At 46.0% G+C, this 21,036-nt stretch overlaps 2 protein-coding genes across 5 annotated transcripts in view; one reads left to right on the top strand and one right to left on the bottom strand.

Annotated features, from left to right (window-relative positions):
* The window catches only part of EML4 (EMAP like 4), a 147,904-nt gene extending 138,011 nt beyond the window's left edge, over positions 1-9,893 (top strand). For all 4 annotated transcript variants that reach the window (XM_047782199.1, XM_047782198.1, XM_047782196.1 and 1 more), the window contains 4 exons: positions 4,796-4,883; positions 5,367-5,465; positions 6,379-6,509; positions 7,136-9,893. In XM_047782199.1, coding sequence (XP_047638155.1) covers positions 4,796-4,883; positions 5,367-5,465; positions 6,379-6,509; positions 7,136-7,609 — 792 coding nt within the window. In that variant the 3' untranslated portion in view covers positions 7,610-9,893. The remainder of the gene's footprint in view (positions 1-4,795; positions 4,884-5,366; positions 5,466-6,378; positions 6,510-7,135) is intronic.
* Positions 1,529-21,036, bottom strand: part of LOC125128129 (cytochrome c oxidase subunit 7A-related protein, mitochondrial) — a 63,717-nt gene continuing 44,209 nt past the window's right edge. The window contains exon 3 of the mRNA XM_047782204.1: positions 1,529-1,758. Coding sequence (XP_047638160.1) covers positions 1,732-1,758 — 27 coding nt within the window. The 3' untranslated portion in view covers positions 1,529-1,731. The remainder of the gene's footprint in view (positions 1,759-21,036) is intronic.

Here is a 21,036-nt window from a genome sequence, read left to right as displayed (position 1 = left end):
AGCACTGTAACACTTACTTAGCTCAGCCCTCACTTTACGGCTGAAGAGACTGAGTTTCAGAGAAGATAAATGACTTGTCCTTGGTCACATCTTGACATGGTGGCAGATCTGGGACCTGCACCCTGTTCTCCCTAACTCTTAGTAAAGCAAACTTCCCAAGGTAGGAAAATTTTTTCAATACATACGTTTTTGTACTGTGCTCTTACAGCACAGCCACTGCTGCAGAAAGGAAAGAGCAATGTGTGACACTGGATATGAGAGTGACCTTGGCAATGTTGAGAAATGGCAGTTTATCCAGTGGCATGAGATCTGGCCTTCTCTAGTTAGGCAGCTTTTATCTTCTGAGCATATGAAAGTATTTTGAGATATCTTTAGGAACTGTTAAAGTTTATAGTACTTTGAGGCTGTAATGAAAGGCTCAACCACTCTACTTTTCTAATTATCTTCTGTTCTGTGCTTTGCTTCCAGCTCTCACTTCTCCTTGCTGTCTGCTTCCACCAGCTGTCTTATAGTCTCATATTAACTACTTTTATCTGTTGTCTGCTATGACATAAGACACAGAAAACTGGGCTAATGCTGGCTCTGCCGCTTACTAGTTTGCAGCTTTAGGCAAGTTAATTAACTTATCTGAGTCTTGATTTTACTATCTTAAAATTGGAGATTATAATAGATCCTACTTTTAGAGGATTGTTGTAAAGATTAAAATGTGGCAATTGGAACTGCTCTTAGAGTTCTAAAAACATGCCTTTTTCTGTTTTGTTTCCAATATCTCTTGTTACTAGTTAACATTTAAGTTACCCCATAGCTTCAAAAGCATACTACTGGGCTTAGAACTTTAGGAAGTGTCCCTCTAAATAAGTTGTAACCAAGCGGTTGAAACTTACCCCTGAATGTCAACATAATAGCTTTCTGTTTGATTCAGACTCCTGCATACCCTTTAACCCTGCTACTCAAATATCTGGGCCCAGGAGATACACTGTATTAACATTGCAGTGAGATACTAATAAGCATTACAAAGTCTATTAGAAAAACCAAGAGGTGCTGGTAAATTAAGTGTTCTTTTTGTCAGGATTTTGGTAAATCAAAATAAACTTTAAAAAAAAAGTGAGAAAAGACTTTTAAACTCTGCTAGAAATCTCCAAGAAAGTAACCCATATAATGAATGCAGTATGTATTTCAACATTACTATAAACAGTAAGGAATTATATTGCAAATGAGGGATATGCTCTCATTTAAAAGAAGCCATCAGGAATTCCCGTTGTGGCTCAGCAGTTAATGAACCTGACTAGCATCCATGAGGGCGCAGGTTCCATCCCTGGCATTGCTTAGTGGGTTAAGGATCCAACGTTGCCATTAGCTGTGGTGCAGGTCGCAGACGCAGCTCGGATCCTGAGTTGCTGTGGCTGTGGCATAGGCCGGCGGCTACAGCTCCGATTGAACCCCTGGCCTGGGAACCTCCATATGCTGCGGGTGAGGCCCTAAAAAGACTAAATAAATAAATAAGTAAATAAAAGAATAAAAGAAGTCATCAAGATCTCAGGATCCATCTTTCTTTGTACTCCATCATCCTCAATAAGGTGCTGCTGGAACTCCAGTCATCACATCCTGGTTCCAGGAAGAAAGGATCAGAGCAAGGGGGGAAAAAGACACTCCTCCTCCTAAGTTAGTTCTCTTAAAGTTTTCCTGTAAGCTCCACTCCGTGACTTCTGCCATCCGTAGTTGCAACAGAGGTTAAGATATAGTGTTCTCTCTGGGCACCTAAAAGGAGAAAATGTGTAATAGATAAACTATGCTCTGCAGGTCAACACTCTAAAGGTTGGATTGGATAGGTTATAGGTTACACTCTGGAGTCTTCCTGAAAGATCAGCTTTCCCTCAAACCAGCAAAGCTCATCAAAAATGTGGTAGAAGGAGTTTCCTGGCAGCCTAGCAGTTAAGGATCCAGCATTGTCATTGCTGTGGCACTGGTTGCTGCTGTGGTGTAGGTTTGATCCCTGTCCTGGAACTTCCACATGCCATAGGCATGGGGAAAAAAAAAACTGTTCTCTACAAGTATTCTCTAAATGTGATGTATTCTTCTTTAAATTTTCGACATGATATTTATGAGCTTGATAAAATGGTTCTAAAGTTCATCTGAAATTTTCCACATACCACAAAACTATCAGAGTTGGCTGGGAATAGGCAGATAGACTAATGGAACAGAAAAGAGAATCCAAAAACAGACCTTGGTTTATATGGAAATTTACTAGATAATAAAAGAGGTATTTCAAATCAATAGAGGAACAATGGACTCTTCTCAACCTTCGTTGTCCAGCATCACAGCTACTAACCACAGCTTTGTTTATGAGATTAAGTACAGTTCAGTTCCCTAGGAGCACTGGGCACATTTTGAGTACTCAGAAGCCACAGGTGACTGGTTGCCGCTGCACTGGAATGTGCAGATACACAGCATTTCATCACTGCAGAAAATTCCATTGGCTAGCACCACCCTAGGTGGTTGAGGGGACACCTGGCTACATAACATGCTTAGGAAAAAATGCCCTGACTCAGTGCCTCTGGACTTAATTCCTCAGGTAACATTAATACACAGCCTGGGTTACAAACCTCCCTTTAGAGGATGACTTTCTATGCAATTGACAAAGATTTAGCTGAAATATTTCTTGACTTTCCAGGATGTACTCTCAGGCACTATCTCTTGGGACTGTTGTTATGGTTACACCATTCAGCTGCTTAAGGACAGTGATGAAATGCCAGCTTAGAATACTCTCCTGTTTCTCTTCAGGGAGACATACTTTTTGCCCCCAACCATGTCTTTGCCTTTGGGGTGATGTTTAAGGGTTTAGGCCCCAAGTTGTGCATGTGCTTTCATGGCCTGTGCATTGGGTGGGGCGAGGACACTCTGAGGTAGTGTCTGGAAAGGCAACATTATAGACTCCCAAGAAGCGGCTGCATCTATTCTTTGCTTATTTATTGGACTCCTTACCAGTGAAAACATATTCACTCTGTTTTCTAATATGAATTGATAACTTCACCAAGATCTTTTCTAAATTTAGGGACTTTCCTACTCAAGAGTTGCTTTTGACAATACTTTATATAGATTTACCATCTAAATACGTTCTGTGTCCAACACTGATGTGAATTACATGTGATATATCCTTACAATGCTATTAAAGTCTTTTCGCAAAGACGCAAACAATGCTTCTGTGTTAGGATGAATACTTCTTGGAGGTCAGTATTTACCATGATTAATCAGTCAAATCCTTCATTCATGTAACAGCGGTGTTCTTATCTTAGAAGCCTGGCTTCTCTGGGTGCCAGAGCCAGGCATCAGACTCATGGGAACACTATGAAAACAAACTGTGTGATCCCCATCCTCCTGCCATATTCAGGAAATATCCAAGAAACACATGCATCTTTCTGGCATTGAAATTGGTTTCTCGTTAGGTTGGGAGGTTTCCCACATGCCCAGCAAGTGATTCCCAACAACCCGTTTTCTAACATACCACCTAATCGCCAGTGATTTCAGGAAGCTTCACAGTTCTCAAAATCAAATAATTTAAGTGTATAAATATGGGTATTTAGCATGCAGCACTCTGGTGGAGATTATGGATCTGAAGAGGTTTTAGGACATGTCATTAGACTTCGACAGACTACTGGAATAATTAAAATACTTTGTGTACATCATTAAAAAAAAAAAACTACCCCAAGGTATTTTAAATTTATTAACTTTAAAAACTATGTGAGCAGAAAGTCAGTAATTCAAAAAGTACAACAGAAATTAAATATGTTTTAGTACAGACTATAGGAGATAAGAGTGATTTTGAGTCTCCATTGACTTTGGTATAAACTATTAGACCTGTGTGATTTATCTGCAGTAGTTCATTGGATATCATCAAGTGCTTACATGTGGAGCCAACAAAATGTCATTTAGTAATGTTTTGTTTGAATTCCCAGTGTTAGTAAAACCTAGGCAGAAAAAGATCACTGTCGGGAGTTCTCTGATGGCCTAGCGGGTTGAGGCTCCTGCGTTCTCACCGCTGTGGCTCTGGTTGCTGCTGTGCGGCGTAGGTTCAATCCCTGGCCCAGGAATTCCCACATACTGCCTGTGTGGCAAAAAAGAAAAAAAAAAAAATACAAAAAAAACCAAGAGAGAACCTGAAATAAACATTGCAACTCTCATTTAAGAAAAAAAAAAGAAAGAAAAAGATCACTGTCTTATTTAAGGAGTCAGATGATTACTGCATCCAGCTGTTCAGAGGGAGTGCCATGTTGGTTAACTTTTCCCCCAAAATAGTCTTTGGAGATAGGTTTCCCTCGATCTCCATGTGACTGTGGCTGTGCCACGGGTGCCAAGGAAGCAGCCCAAGAAAACTAGTCTATACACAACCTAGAACCAGTACTTTGTTTTCAAAAATGAAGTCACTTTAATTAGAAACACTAGTAACTGAGGTTGCAGTGTCTTCTAAGGCATAAGTTTAAGAGACTGTCTGTCCTGGGCACAGGTGGTACCTGATGCTGGTATCTGAGTGGAAAAACCAGCAGGATGCCCCCAGGTTCCAGGTGCTTAATGCTTCCACTGTGGTCAGAGCTCCTTAGTTCCTTGGCTCCCAAGAACATAGTGTGAAGAACTAAAGACTTGCTGTGAGCCCTGTTCAGTTCCAGAGGCTGTGATACTGTTCTCTGTACTTGAAAGATTCCCAGTGAATGGCTACTCAGAAGATGGTATTGACTACTGTGAAACTGTATTGTTCAGAACTTGAAATGCTTTCTAATAGTCGGTGTGTGTTACTTCCTAGGGACATTCCAGCTATATCACACACCTTGACTGGTCCCCAGAAAACAAGTATATAATGTCTAACTCGGGAGACTATGAGATACTGTACTGTAAGTATGAATGGTCACGTACTGTAGAAATGTGTCTATCGGGGCGGTAATGAGCAGGCTGCATGGAATCTATTGTGCAGCCACTGCACACTGGGCCCTCTAACCTGACGAAGCAGGTGCGCTACTTGGAGCTGGCTAAGGAATGAGAGTCTCAAAGAAAGTAATGAGTTCACTTAAATGTCATAAATTATTCAGGGAGACTGATCCTGCTGTGAATGGCTCTGTACTTAACAGCCTTTCCTGGTGGGAGGAAGGAGTGTAATGGATGGGAATTTATGCTTTTTAAAGAAAAAGGAACTTTGGTGGGAAATGGTTTGTAGTTCTATAAACCCTGTTAAATAACTTTCTTTTCAAGTATGCCTTAATGTTTTTTGGTGTATGGATTATAAATACAAGTAAACATGGCTCGTTTGAATCAAAATGCATTTTCCAATATATTTGTACACAGCACTATGATTATACTTCCTGTTTCTAAATTTAAAGGGGACATTAAAGAGAACTGCAAACTAATCAGGAATCGATCACACTGTAAGGACATCGATTGGACAACATATACCTGTGTGCTAGGCTTTCAAGTCTTCGGTAAGGACACGACCCTTGATGGGGAAAGGCGGTTTGTGGGGGCTTTACATATAATGCTTGCTTAACTTTCTAAATGAAAAATCGGCTACCTGGGTTCTTTAGTGTTCACTTTTTTTTATTTTTAAGGGCCCCACTTAGGGCATATGGAAATTCCCAGGCTAGGGATCTAATCAGAGCTGCAGCTGCCAGCCTCTGCCGCAGCCACAGCAATTCAGGATCCAAGCCACATCTGCGACCTACACCACAGTTCACAGCAACGCCAGATCCTTAACCTGCTGTACAGGGCCAGGGATCAAACCCGAATCCTCATGGATACTAGTCGGGTTCATAACCTGCTGAGCCACGGCGGGAACTGCCAGTGTTATCACTTTTAATGGCCAATTCAGAGAAGTTAAATGTATTATGATTGAACCAATACAAGGTTTATTCTCTACAGAATCTAGCAGACTTTTGGTCCCCAATAAATGTGAAAAGGACAAATGAAAAGGTGTAGAAGATCTACACAGATTACCCAGAGTCCACTTTGCTGAATCAGGGCTGTGGCATTGTCTCTGCACTTTGCTGCAGAAATAACTGAGAATTTCCCCTCCACCTAGAAACTTAGGGAACTCTTAATGCTCAGGGGAGACAAGCTAAAAGCTAAAATTATTTATTAGCACCACCTGCTGGTTACCAGTGAGTACTTATGAGTGTAAAGTCTTAAATTTTCCATCTTGAGGTTATTTGTTTATTAACTAGATTTGGGGTAAAATCTCATCATCTGAAAGAAGTTTGGAGCCATAAGGAAGTTTAGCAGCTAAGAATTTGAATATAGATGAAAATTAGCAAGATTCTAAAACAAACACATGTAGCATGACAGTTGTATTTTTCAGGCTAATTTTTCTCCCCCCGCCCCCATGTTCCCCTATCAAAGGTGTCTGGCCAGAAGGATCCGATGGGACAGATATCAATGCGCTCGTGCGCTCCCACAATAGAAAAGTGATCGCTGTGGCTGATGACTTTTGCAAAGTCCATCTGTTTCAGTATCCCTGCTCCAAAGCGAAGGTAAAATCAGTTTAATAAAGACTAGTGTTATAGGGCCTTTGGGAGTAATTTTGTGTCAGTAGTGAGAAGAGATCTGTAGGGCTGCTGATGACTGTCTAATACTAGACACGGGGAGAAAATGGGGCCATCTGTGAGCATCCAAGCAGGCAGCACTTGTCTTTTCCTTCCTCGAGGTGAAGGAGACAACAGAGAAGGCAGCTAGTGGTGTTTTATTCATTTTTGTTTATTATCCAAATTTGTTCATTTTAAAGTATTTGTGACACATGATCAGCGATATAAAACTCCTAAATCATCTGTAATCATGTATAACCTAGTGAATTCTCCCTCAGTCATCTCAGTAGGAGAGTTAACTAAACTCTAACAAAGTATACCAACTTGACATCCAAAAGAGACTTTTTTTTTTTCCCCAAAGTCTAAAGGTATACCTGTCCAGTGACATTTTCTCCCATATGAATAGATATTAAAGGAAATTACTGCTGGCTTTATTCCTCAGAGTTAATGACTTGTCCTTTTGATCAGCATTACCTGTTTCACAAGCTGAATGACCCTCCCTAACTCAGTCACCTCCACTGCTGTCAGCAGGCACGTAAAGAGTGAGTTTAATTTTCCGGATTTGCTTCCTGTAGGCTCCCAGTCACAAGTACAGTGCCCACAGCAGCCATGTCACCAATGTCAGTTTTACTCACAATGACAGTCACCTGATTTCAACTGGTGGAAAAGACATGAGCATCATTCAGTGGAAACTTGTGGAAAAGTTACCTCTGCCTCAAAATGAGATTGTAGCGGATACTACGCTAACCAAAGCCCCCATCTCTTCCATTGAGAGCATCATGCAGTCCGATACTCCCACACCACCTCCTTCCCAGCCCTCAAATGAGACAGCTGAAGAAGAAAGTAGGGTAAGCAGTTCTCCCACACTTCTGGAGAACAGCCTGGAACAGACTGTGGAGCCCAGTGAAGGCCGCAGCGAGGAGCAGAGTGAGGGGGGCAGTGAAGAGCTGGGCGAGCCTGTCTGTGAAGAGCCAGCCAGCGAGATAAGCGAGGAGCACAGCGAAGCTGCTCTTCCTGAGGACCAGCAAGACCCCTCACCCCTGTCCTAACACCAGGGCTTCAGTGCAGTTCACTTTCTTCCTTCAACTGCATGTGGCCTGGTGACAGTTCAGGTAACAGGCCAGGAAGTGATGGAGAGTCACTATTGGTGGAGATTCTGGTTTCCACGTAATCTGTTTTCAATAGTCTTATCTTCCGTCTCTTAAATGCAGTCGATCTAAAGGTTCAGTTTGGTGTGTGTTAAAAATTAACCAAACTTAATAGGAAAAGACTGAAACATCAATTATGTCTCAGAAATTACTGTGTGAGTGGTGTGATGTAAATACTGGAAACAAAAACATCAGTTGTATAGATATAAACCCCTTGCTATCAGAACAGGTTTTCTTCAGGAACAACCAGAGGCATCACAGACACTGTTACTCATCTGCTGGCTCAGACTATGCTATGTTTTTTTTTCCTAACGCTGAAAAAAGAAGTCAGGAAAAAAAAAGAAAAACCAAAAAAACCTTTTAGTTACGAAAAACTTCAGTTTTGCCACGAGCAGTGGTGTTGCCTTCTTGAATAACACCACCATTTCCTTAGCCTGCCAGTAGATGTCCAGATGTGCTTGATAGTGTACTGCGTAGGTGCTGCCTTTTCTAAGAGTGAGGAATAGTCCCTTTATTTCCTGTGTGCAAAATATCTATATTTTATCTTAGAGCTAAGAAAGCAGTGGTTTGTTAAAGAGCTTTTAATGTATATGAAACTGTTGATACTCAGAAATAATGGATTCCTCCAAGGATTCCTTTACCGGCCTAAACATTTTCAGATGTTTGGCATTCAAGTGACTAGAAGAGAAAAAACCGCATGCCTATAAAGCTAAATAAATTTGGCTAATTTTAGCTTAGCCTTCATCCTAATTTGTTCCCTCAGTAACAGAGATATTAATACAGTAAATTTAAGATTGAATTGGTGCTTGAAATTCATTGGTTTAGTTATAATTTTTATACAGATTGAGGGATAAAATACTCAGCAAATTGCAAATTTTTTATAGGAGTGTTCAAAATAGTAATTTTTTTATAAATTGCATACTTAACAGACTTGCTCTGTATGGTGATTTTTTCTTTGATGGAGTTTTGCTATAAGCCCTGCAACTCTGATGTGGCTGTCCTCTGCTGTTTTGGGCAGTGCATGTATTATTATGCATTGGATAGTTTTTTTAAGTTTTGTCAGATGATTATGTTTTCCTTAAGTGTATGTTTCCTATTTTCAAAATAATTACTGACAAATATGCATTTCCTATATATTTGTTTATACTTTGATTATAAAAAAACTTTGTTTTATTTTTTAACTTGCTGCATTGTTTTGATATCTTTTTTTTTTAGTTAGATCATGTTTAGAAACTTTGGATGAGTTAAAAAGTCTTAAGTATGCAAGTGTTTACGTGATTGTGCCATTCCAAAGTGCATCAAAACTGTCATTCCCTTCTAGAATCTTCTCAGGAGTAATACAAATCAGGTATTTCATCACCATTTGGTAATATACAAACTCCAGTGAACTCCCCAGGACACTCACAACATTTGTATTCACATGCTGTGTGTAAGGGTGTGTGTATGTGTGAGGGGTGAGTGTATACACTTACTCTGTGTGTGTATCTCTATGGAAGACAGACGCCACATTGAAAATACTCCGTGTATCTCTGTGTGTCTTTGTGTCCATGTATATCTCTCTCCTTTTGTTTACAAACTGTTAAAAAAAAAAAAAAAAAAACCTCAAAGTAGTTCTCTTCAAAAGAAGAGATAGATTCCAAGGAACCCATCATTTTTCAGTCTGTACATAATTATCAGAGAGCAGCAGCAGTATCAGGCACATATATTTGCCTATCAGCTGTAGTGATTAAGTCATCAGGTCAGCATGTGCTCTTCCCTGTAAGGAAAATACTATGAGATGAACAAGTAATTCTAGAAGAAAAAGCATTTCCTTAAGTACCTGGGGGATACCGCTCTCCATGATAAGCAGGGAGTTTATCTGGGGACATGCGTCACCTTTGGGGTTGCTGTGTACAATGAGATTTATAATCGTGATACTCTTGGCTGGTAGTTTCAAGACACTACTAATACGCAGAAGGAGCTCCAGCTCTCGATTGCTGGCAACTACTGTTTAACAGTCAATGAAATCTGTGATAATGGTTGGAAGTGGGTGGGATTATGAAATTGTAGACGTTTTTAGAAAAACTTGTGAATGAAAATGAATCCAAGTGTTTCATGTGAAGATGTTGAGCCATTTCTATCATGCATTCCTGTCTCATGGCAGAAAATTTTGAAGATTAAAAAATGTTTCATTTGTCTCTCTAAACGTGTGTCTTGAGTCTTTTTTCATTGATGCTGCTAGTTCCCATGACTACCCAGTTATCAGAACCGTATGACTACGGTTCAGAAGGGCACATTTATCAGTTGACCACTGCCATGGATACAGCGCTCTGGTAATGGACTCCATCGCATAATGTTAGAGGAAATTACTTCTGATTTATGCTTCCATCTAATAGGGCCCGGCTTTGTTTTAATTTGTGTCATGTCTGTGCTCTCTCTCTAATGTTTAACCTGGTGATCCTGGTTACCTGCCTGACCCCTTCCACTGCCCGCCTCCCCCGTGTCAGCCTGCGGGAAGTGCTTGACCTCAGTAGGACGCCGCTTCCCCGATCTCCCTGAGTTGCTGGGTGCTTCATCCCCTGTACACCACAACCACAACTTAGCTGCTACAAATTTTTCTTTATGAAGAATCACACTGAGTATTTTTTCAATCGACTCCCCAGGTTTACAGTTTCTGCATGGAAATGTAGGGTTTTCACCGTCACCTTATTCACTCTAGTGACTAGAATATATGTTCAGAGCCACTCACATGTACTGATCCCTGAGAGGCTGTCTTGGGGCAGGAATTCCTCTTTCACCAATTCGCAAACAAAAATGGCTGACAGGCAGCAATACAAACCCACTAAAGTGATTTTTTTAAAGAAGATCCAAAAAAGGAATTTGTTCGTGGGGAAATAACAGTGAATTAGATCGTGAACACACTGAAGTGGTAGTGTAACTTCCACAAGCAACTGGGTTTCCTGCTTAAATCTGGGATTGAGTTTAGAGTGTTGTTAAGGACAAGAACAGGGTTTTAGGACAAAGGAGACCAGACACGCAGGCCTTGGGTGGAGCAGAACTGCCGCTGGAGGCCTCCCTGTGTGGCCAGCATCCCAGACACCCTGAGCCCGTGGTGCAGAGCCTGTGGGCGAGGAGTGGGAGGGGAGGTTCAGGAACAGGCCCGCATTCGCTTACTGGGATGACCGCCACCCCAGGGCTTTGTGTGATGTGACTTCGAAGCTGAAGCTCTTAAGAAAGACATTCTTAAAAAAACAGAAGGAAAGGACGAGAACGAAGATGTGCAGACACTGTGGAAAGGAGATGGGACACAGCAGAGGGCCTACATCATCTCAGTCCTTGCGCTGCCGTCCTGTCACCATCACAGAAACAGGCCCTACACATGACACCAATGTCTAGGAGGCCAAGGACTGGTGTCAAGGACCACAGAAGAAGTCAGGCATTTTTCCCAAAAACTGGGTGCAACCCTTTGTAAGGGACAGCTCCTGCTCTCCTCAGGGACTCAGGTAATGTTACACCTTTTGTGCTAATCAGTTCACCTTCTCCAAAGGAAACCTGCATTTCTACTTCACCCTCATTAGTAGATCCCTACAAAAATAACCTCTGATCTAAAAGACAGCGAAAGAACTAAAAGAGAAATAATCCCAAAAGAAAGTTTCAGTGTCTCCTCTAGAGACGTCAGTGTGTTTCATTTCTGTATCCACGGGCGACATCCTCAGGAGACCACAGCTTGCTGAACTGAACACATTTGTGGGTTTTGTTTTAATGTTAGCAATTCAGAGATCTGGCAGACAAGCTTGAGAGGACCACTTCTCTATCTCAAAGGACAAAAACAAGAAATGGATGACAAATAACCCAAGTGGTTCAATGATTAAAATACGACACATCCAGGAGTTCCTGTATGGCTCAGCAGGTTAAGTAAGGATCCCGAGTCACTACTGTGGCTCAGATTGTTGCTGAGGCACGAGTTTGATCCCTGGCCCGGGAACATCCACATGCTGTGGGCATGGTCAAAAATAAAATATGGCACATCCATAGAATTAAATGCTATATAATGGCAAGAGCTAACAATGTAACACTGAAGTGCTTTCCATGTACTAACTCATTCAATTCTTTCGACAGTCCTAAATTTATCTCCATTTTACAGATAAGGAAACCTACAGATGAGAAGCCAAGCAGCAAGTCCTTCCGCCCTGGGGCCAGCCCTGTGCTTTACTGGAGGTGCTTGCTGCACAACAATAATTGAGTGATTATTACTAACAAGAAAGAAACAGGTTAAAGTGGTAGGAAGGATCTGAGACTGGTATATAGAAGAACGACAGAAAGTCGTAGCCTTTGGAAAAGGCACCTCTGGGCTCTGAACAGTGTCACAAAGTTGGAGGGACCCTTCTCATCCCCCAACAGCTGGAGCACGGGGCAGAGTTTCCAGGCTGTGCTGGGACACCTGCCCTCTGCCCTTGCTGCCTTTCTTGGCTCCTATGCCCTCAGTTCCTGATGTTCAGTTTAAACCTATGGAGTGTGGAGACACTGCTCCCTTGTTTTCCAACCTTTGAGCAATTTCCATTTCACTGAAAAAGCAGTGTAGCAACTTTGCACTGCGCTGGTCAAGTGCTGCTTCCCCTTAGTCCTCCGGCCTGGCGCGGCCACGGGGCTTTGATCTTGCCTCTCCTCTCCCTCAGCAATGTAAACATCAGTCCTGAAAATAGATTTTCCTAGGGAGCCGCCCAGAAACAGAGATGAATGTGCATAACTGCTGGCACTTGACTCCACATATCAGTGGGATTACACCCACTGATTTCAACTCCTGGCAAACTTCACTTTTGCAGGATCGCACTAAAGGAGCTAGAAACAACGTGAGTGCTAGAAGAAAGGGCCCTAGCAAGGAAAAATAACTTCTTAATTAAGTGAAGCCCTCAGGTTTCCCCTGTGGCACAGGGAGTTAAGGACCCGCCCTTGTCACTGCAGTGGCTCGCCATCACTGCTATTGCGCAGGCTCAGTCCCTGGCCCAGGAACTTCCACATGCCTTGGGCATGACCAAAAAAATAGGAGTTTCCATTGTGGCTCAGTGGAAACAAACCCAACTAGTATCCATGAGGATACAGGTTCAATTCCTGGCCTCGCTGAGTGGCTTAAGGATCCACTGTTGCTGTGAGCTGTGGTGTAGGTCGCAGATGCAGCTCGGGTTTGACCCCTAGTCTGGGAACCTCATGTGCCATGAGTGTGGCCCTAAAACAGCAAAAAAAAAAACAAAAACAAAAAAAATGTAGAAACTCCCTCTTTATGCTTTTAAAGGGAATATGGAAAAGAAAACGAGCAAAAACACAAGTTTTTAATAAAAGTTCTGTCCTTGTGCACTTGAGGTCCTCCATCTACGATCCAGCATCTACGATGCTGACGTGAAACAGTGCCCTCCGGCCCCACAGCGCCTGCGGGAGAATTCCTAGCAGAGTGTGGGCCTGGAGGAGCCCCAGGCGAGGCCGGGACGCTGCTGATCAGAGGTGTGGCTGTAAAGCTGGGCTCTGGGAGCACAGAAGCTTCCCAGAGAGGCAGCCGATGCCTAGCTCTGCCCAGGGAGGGGTCCTACGCTTCACTGGGTCTGGGAGCTCTGCACTCCTTCTCCCTCCTCCGGGGTCCCCACTGGCTTCCTTTCTGACTGACTGGAGGGTCACTGGTGCTCACGCCCTTTTTTGGAAATATCCTCTGAAGCTGCGCCATGGCTGCCTTCCCTCAGGTGTTCGGGCTGCATCACCTCCCCTTACTCAGAATTAATAAAGTGACAAGAAAAAGCATTCCACTCTTTAGCAGACGCTGGTGAAACTGCTGCAGAACGAGAGGAGGTATCAGGCCTTCTCCTGTGAGTGACAGCCCCCTGGTTTCACCAGCAGACCCATTTCCATGGGGCTCACTGTTTGCTGCCCATGAATATCTCAGCACCAAATCATTAGCAGGAGTGTTTGCCAGGCCTTGACATCTCCACTTAGAAGATGAATTCATTCTGAGTTGAGCCAAGAGCCCCTTCTGTCTTGGAAGAATGTGTTAGGGTTCAAAGCCTCACAGGGCCCTGGAGCACCAGTGAGATCTCACCCCAGTCCCACTCGAGGGTGGGTCAGCTCTTCTGTGGGGCCAAGTGAAGAATGTGACATAGGCTGTGATCAACAGGGCATTTCTCACTGCGGGCTGAGCGAGGTTTTGGCCCCATCTCCTTGGTCTCCGTCTGAGAGAGAGAGCAAGGGTTTGCCCCCAGGAGCATCTGATTCATGGGAGAGAAACATTGTGGCGCGCGCACGGCTCTGACCCCACCTGCCTTCGAAGTCCCTGGAATCCGGCATCTAAGGGCTGTAAGAAGCAGGTGGGCTGTTCCAACCTCGGGGTGCAGGGAAGGCTGTTCCCTCCGGGTGACGGGCTGGGCCTCTATCATGATAAACCATGTTTGCACTGAAGTATGACGAGCAGGGCGACAGACTGTTAGGAGAGCCTGCAGATGGTTCCATTAATAAAGCTGCCATTCATGGCCACTGAGGCTGAAGTGGTTTCTATGGGAAACCCTCACATTAAAAGAGAAGGAAGTTATTTTAAATTAAATTATAGTAGTTAATAACATTTTTAATTAAACCTTATCAAATTTAAACACCGGGATTTGGCTGGGAGGACAACCAAAGAGTGGCCACCTGCACTGCGGGGAGCTGCGGCCCAAGCACAGGAGAGTTCTCAGGTATGCCCTTGACCTGAGGATCTTTGCTCTGCCCTGTTTGGATTCAGGGTTGGGGTCTGTGTTTTGCTGCTCATTCAACAGTGCTGAAGACACGCTAGAGACCTTGGGAGGACTGGGAGGGCAGCTCCCAGGCCGCTCACTCTGGGATCCAGCCCAGCCTGGGCTTGAACTCAGGGCGCATGAGAGACACTGGTCCTCGTCCTCTTTCTTGAACACCCTATCCTTTCCCGCCAGATACATGCAGCTCTGAGGTCCTTTCCTCCTTCCATCCATCCTCCCTCCTTCCCCTTTTCCCCTTTTCCCCTTCCTCCCGTTTTCCTTCTGAGGGAGAGCAGAAGATGCCAGCCCCAAAGATGCCACTTTGGTATGTTGGGTTCCTTGAGCTGGAGGCACCAGAAAAGCAGCTGATACAATGAGAGGCTTTCTCTGAACCCCTCCCCCTCCCCCATCTGTGCAGACAGACGCTCCCAAAGGAGCTTGATCCTCACAGATCCTCTCCCTGGAGTCTCATCCCCCAGGGGAGATGGACCCTCCTCACAGGAGAGGAGACCGGAGTCCACTCCACACCAGCTACACCTGTCGCAGCCACCACACCTCCTACCCGCTCTTCAAAGGGCCCCTCATCTGCCCTAATACTCAGGTTCTCTCCCCCAGCAGGCCTCCCTCCCTGCCCCTTTCCCACTAACCCAGGGTTTAAGCCGGAATTCGAAGCCCCCTCGGGGAGCAGCACATCTTTCCCGGGGTGTCTCCCCTGTACACGAGGTACATACGTTCATAAATTTCCGTCTGCTTTTCTCTGTTCATGTCTTTTACTACAGGGGTCTTGGCCAAGAACTCAGAAGGGTGGGAGAATCACTTTTCCTCCCCTATGCTTCCATCTAACTTTTTTGTTTTTTTTTTTTTTGGTCTTTCTGCCTTTTCTAGGGCCGCTTCCTGCAGCATATGGAGGTTCCCAGGCTAGGGGCTGCATCGGAGCTGTAGCCGCCAGCCTGCACCAGAGCCACAGCAACGCGGGGTCTGAGCTGCATCTGCAACCTACACCACAGCTCACAGCAACACCACATCCTTAACCCACTAAGCAAGGCCAGGGATCGAATCTGCAACCTCATGGTTCCTAGTCGGATTTGTTAACCACTGCGCCATGACAGGAACTCCTTTCTTAACTTTTTAATGACTTTTTAGATATAACTTAGAGTCAAGTGCAGAGATCTCAGGGCATCTGTGATGTGCCTCCACGTGCACGCACCCCCCAGATGATGGCTGCGCCGGAGGCTGCCTGTGGCCCTCCCGTTGGAGTGGCTGGAGTAAGCTCTGTCCTGTCCTCTATCACCATCAACTGGCTCGGCCCGGTTTTGACGTTTATATAAATGCAACCACAAGGTAGGCTCTTTTGTGTCTGCTTCTTCCACAAAATATGATGGATGTTTTCCTTCTGTCCTCAGATCCTATGAGCCATCGCAAGCTCTTGTCCCCCACCTGCTCTTGAAATACCTGTATCTGCCCCTCTACTTCCTCAGCCCACACACCCGCTGACAGCACGCGGCACCAGGTTCCCACCGCCCTGCATCCCACCACCTCTCCAGTTCCCTCCAGTCCAGACCCCTGACCTCATCTCCAGACCCAAATGCCTACTGAATTCTTCACCTAGAGGGCTTACAGGGAATCCATTTTTTCCAACAAAACATGCCCTGTCCTGTTCACCTCCCATCTTGCATGTCCATTCACCAGGGGCCAGGCTAGGCCACCCCGGAAGCACCCAGAAGCCTACCTCACCTTTACTTCCAAAGCCCAACTAATCGTCGGCTTGCATCCACTGTGCTTCCTACTATCCCTGGGATCCATGCTTCTCTCCCCAGCCCCTGCCGCTGGTCCCCAGGCCCTCATTATCTCTCAATTGAACTCTAATAATAACTTTTTTCTTTTTGGCCACACCCACAGCATGCAGAAACTCCTGAGTCAGGGATCAAACCCAAGCCACAGCAGTGACAATGCCAAATCTTCAACTGCTAGGCCACCAGGGAGCTCCTCATAGTAACTCTTAAGAGTCCAATGCCTCACGTCTTCCCTCTCCGATCTGTCTCCATAGCAACACCATGGATTCAAAAGAAGCAAAAGGATACCGGATTCTGTAGCCATCCACTCAAAACACACACTATTGCTCACCAACCAGAGCCCACCCTCTCTGCCCGGCCCCTGGCCCAAGCCTCCCTCTCCTGTTTTGGCTCCTAACACTCTCCTCTTCCCACCTCCTCACCACACATCCAAGATGCTCACACACACATCAGCACGTGCTCTTCCCTCGGCCAATTGCCTTTCCCCACCGGACTGAGCAGGAAGCCACCTCCACATCACTGTGCAATGTACACAGCGCCCCTCTGAGAACGCACCTGCCTTCAAGGGCCCCGGCCCTGCCTCTGGACGGCGCTGCTGCACTTTGGTTGTGCCCATCATTCTCTGAGCTCTGGGAGCCAATGACAGTGTCACCTCTCTCTGGTCTCTGCTGCCCAGCACAGAGTCTGACAAAACGGTGATTACAGAATGGACGGTGTGGGCTGTAAGGGTTCCTCTCGGTGAAGGTGGGACAAGTCCCTAGTCTGATAAGGAGACGGGGTGCCACTCCTCAGGTAACCTCAGATCTGTTCACGGAGAAGCCCTGTAGAAAAAGACAACAGGGCAGCCGGCGGCCCACAAGGAAGAACAGAAAATTTGTGGGGAGCCAGAGACAGCCCAGGAAGCTGGGGCATCAGAGAAGAAGAGCCTGCAAGACTTCCTGCTCCAGCCCAGAAGTGGCCAGGTCGCCTGGCAGCACTAGGAACCCAGGGCCTGAGCTGCTCTTGGATCCGAAGCCTGAGGCATGCCCATCTACACAGGCGGCCCCTTCTGTTTCTAACAGCATCTGGCCCATTTCCTAGACCACAGTGAGCTGCTTCTAGGCCAGATCACAGCACGAGGTGGGCAAAGACCAGCAAGCCCTCCCCACGCCCTGCCACAATTCTTATTCCCAAGACACAAAAATACAGGGACGGTCCACACCTTAGACCTCTGCCCAGACTTGGAACCGAAGAAAGATCCCCCTTCCCTTCGTCCTGCACTCTGGGAGCCTGGAAGGATCCACTCTGAGGAATCCTGGGATGGCCTAGAGATTCTTGGTTCCAATACCTCATGTCCATAACCATGCAGGAAAACAAAAAGAAAAAATATGCTGGATGACGAGGTACAGGTAAGTTCCACCTCCTCCCCTCTCCTGCTGAGGCCAGACTGGAGCCTGGCAGTAGTGGTTCCCTCAGGACACAGGTCCAGGAAGAAACCCGACCTCTCACTCAGCAGGAACGAGGCCACCCAAACCCAAACCGTAAAGGCTCAGGGAGAGTTAGGTCATAGTATGGTGACAGCAGCACACCCTCTCCCAAGCACGGCCCCCTCCCAGGAAGACCAGGCCTCACCTCCACAGGCCAAGTACACCAGGGCTGGGCACGCGACCTTAACCAGTCCCTCACTGGATCTCCTGAGGCCACAGGACGCATTTCCTGCCAATCACACACCTCAGCCCCAGCCCCAGCAGGAATTACCGACCCCAGACCTCCTGCTGCAGCTATGGCTGCGCCTACTTTTCCTGGAGCAATTCTTCCTGATGCTCAGTGAACAGGACCTGACTAAGGGAGGGGTGGGCAGACACATAAAGTTATGAACTGATTTCCCAAGTGACCATTTCTTCAAGGACACGATACCAGAGAAGAAAAGGGAGCAGACACCAAGCATAAACAAAGGCTCTTCTGTGAGAATGACAACTAATTGAAAGCAATTTAATGTTGGTTCATGAAAGGTTAATGGAATTCATGTTTTGGAGATACTGAATGCAAAACAGACTTAGCCAGAAACGCAAATCTAACCTTTATTCTCTTTAATTATTCGGTCAGAATAATTTCCTGGGAGCAGGTTTAGTCTCTGGATGGCTTTAATTAAACACCACTGAACTTTGAAGCTGACGTCAGCTCATCTAGCCGCAACTCAATTTTCAAATTAATCTGGTGTCTAACAGAGAGGTTTTGTGGCCTAAGCAGGGGAGACGGGGAGCGGAAGACAGGCTTGGAGCCTGACAGGTATGAACCAGCTCTGGAACATCTTGCATTTAACCCCCACCCCTCCAGTGGCAAAGCACTTCCAAGCCCTGTGCCAGGACCTCCCTAAGGAGAGGGGCCCAGGCTGAGCTGGGCAACCAAGCTGCCTCCTTCCTTGGCTCCACTCTCTTAACAACTTGAGCATAAGCCTGGTATAGCCACACCCTGAAGGGGGGAGCTCCAGCCAGCAGCCCCTGCCCGACCACCTCCACTCCACTCTCCTACCTGCCCCTGCATCTCTCCCTCTCCTCCCTGGGGCAGAAATGTGTGAAGAGCCATGGAGACACCTTCACTGCCTGGCTAGGGGCCCTCAGGTAACTCCCCTATTTTTCCCCCATTCCCCAACCTCCCTTCTGGCACTCCACCCAGGCCCCAGGTACTGGCCTCTTTTTTTCTGCCTTTGAAAATACATGCCCCTAATTTTGTCAGTTGTTCTTTGTAGGCATATCATGTCCCTTTTGCAATGAGCTTTTTTTTATTATTATTTTTAATTTTTTTTGCTTTTTAGGGCCACACCTGCGGCATATGGAGGTTCCCAGGCTAGGGGTCTAGTCGGAACTGTAGCCGCCGGCCTACACCACAGCCACAGCAACGCAGTATTTGAGCCGTGTCTGCGACCTACATCACAGCTCACAGTAATGCCAGATCCTTAACCCACTGAGTGAGGCCAGGGATCGAACCTGCAACCTCGTGGTTACTAGACAGATTCGTTTCTGCTGCGCTACAATGGGAACTCCTGCAATGAGCTTCTGCTTCTTTCTAAAACTGTTCTCCTGCTGACCAGGAGGCAATCCCACCACTTCTTACTCATAGCTTGAGCCAGGTCGGACGGCTTCCCTCAGAATGGGATTTGGAGTAGGCGAGTAGTGGCAAGCAAGTAGGCAAGCCGGACTGGACTTGCCGGACAGTGTGAAGGACCTGCATGTCGTCCCTGAGGTAGAGCCATATGACCATGCCAACACTCAGTGTCAGGGACAAGGTCAGGGCAAGGGATGGCATGATGTCTAGGAGGGTTGTGTCAGAACTTGAGGGAAAAAAAAAATAATCTAGTTCCCTGGTGGCCTAGCAGTTAGGGATCTGGCATTGAACTGCTGTGGCTCGGGTTCGTTCAGTCCCTGGCCTGAGAACTTTTGCATGCCACGGGTACAGCAACCCCCGCAATTATTTTTCTAGAGAATGATACTCCCAGCCACTTTGCTTGCCCCGTTTCCATTAGCATTTTGCAGCAGCTTCCTTAGATATCAGCTCTAACAGACTCTGGACCCTGAGCAAGGAGCATCTGCTCTCAATCTACTCAGCCCAACACATCCTGCGTCAACACAGCACCCCACATACCCCAGAGCCCCACAAAGGCCAGGATTCCTGACTCGAGCCTATGCAAGTGACAGCTGCAAATGACCATCCCCTCCAATCCTCAGCCGGGAGGTGGCTGAGCCACCCCAGGTGCTCTGTTGGTATAAGGAGAGCCAGGGTCAGCTGATAATCCCTCACAAATGCAGAGCCCACCTTGCTACAGCCAAAGCAACATGGGGCCCAGAACAGAAGCCACAGCCGGGCTTCCCCCACCCGTACCCAGCCAGGGGCAACCTATCCTCAAGCAACCAAACCCACCAGCCCCACGGAGCTCACAGATAGGACAGGTGAGGGATAACCACATCATTCCTCCCTAACAAGACAGTTTCTGGACCATATGGTTTACCAACCCGAAGAGACCAAGAGACAACCTGAAAAGAAGGACCTAAAAATAATTCTTAAAGGAGTTTCCCTAAATATAATCACGATGCCTCGCTTACACAGGCAAAGGTATCTGAATCATCTGGGGTTCCCTGGTGCCTAGCGGTGCGTGCTTTTGCACACCAATTACATAACTGGAAGAAGCAGAGGACTGGTGGAAGTCCCTAATGATTGACCAAGGGTTAGAGGTGCCCCGGATGACCAAGGATGATGGCCACTGAACCTGACAAGAGGAGCACTAAGGACAGGGCCCCACTTCTCAACCCTGACATGGGCAATCTTTGGTGCTGGATTAAAGAGTGCTCCAACCCAGGATACGTGTGGTCAAAATGTCAAATAAATGGATGACATCACTGAGACCAAATACTATGAGCATTTCTAAGCAGTCAATCATTACTGACACTGGTATAACCTTTCGTTACTGAATATCAAAGGCCAGAGAGTGAAAGGCGTACACAGCTTCCAGAAATAGGAAAAGGCCAAAGGAAAACTTGGAGATTAGGAACCTCAACATCGGACAAGCTTGAGAAGCCTGCCCAGGGCTACACACACAAAAAGGGGAGAAACAGTGTATAAATCAAAGAATTCCTGCCATTGTTATAAAAGCCACTCCCACCTCCACCAGGCCACTGACAGCTTCACACTGGAGTTAGTGGATGAAGGACCAGAAAGGGAAAGGAAAGCTCATCAGACCTGGAGAGGGAATTTGGCTGACAGAAAACAAAAGAGTGAACAGGCACTTCTTTGAAAGGAAAAGTGTCAAGCAGTCATTTCAACCTTTCTTGCT

The sequence above is a fragment of the Phacochoerus africanus genome, chromosome 5, assembly GCF_016906955.1.
Source record: "Phacochoerus africanus isolate WHEZ1 chromosome 5, ROS_Pafr_v1, whole genome shotgun sequence".
In the NCBI taxonomy this organism is placed as follows: domain Eukaryota; kingdom Metazoa; phylum Chordata; class Mammalia; order Artiodactyla; family Suidae; genus Phacochoerus; species Phacochoerus africanus.
This window is presented reverse-complemented; position numbering and strand designations above follow the sequence as displayed.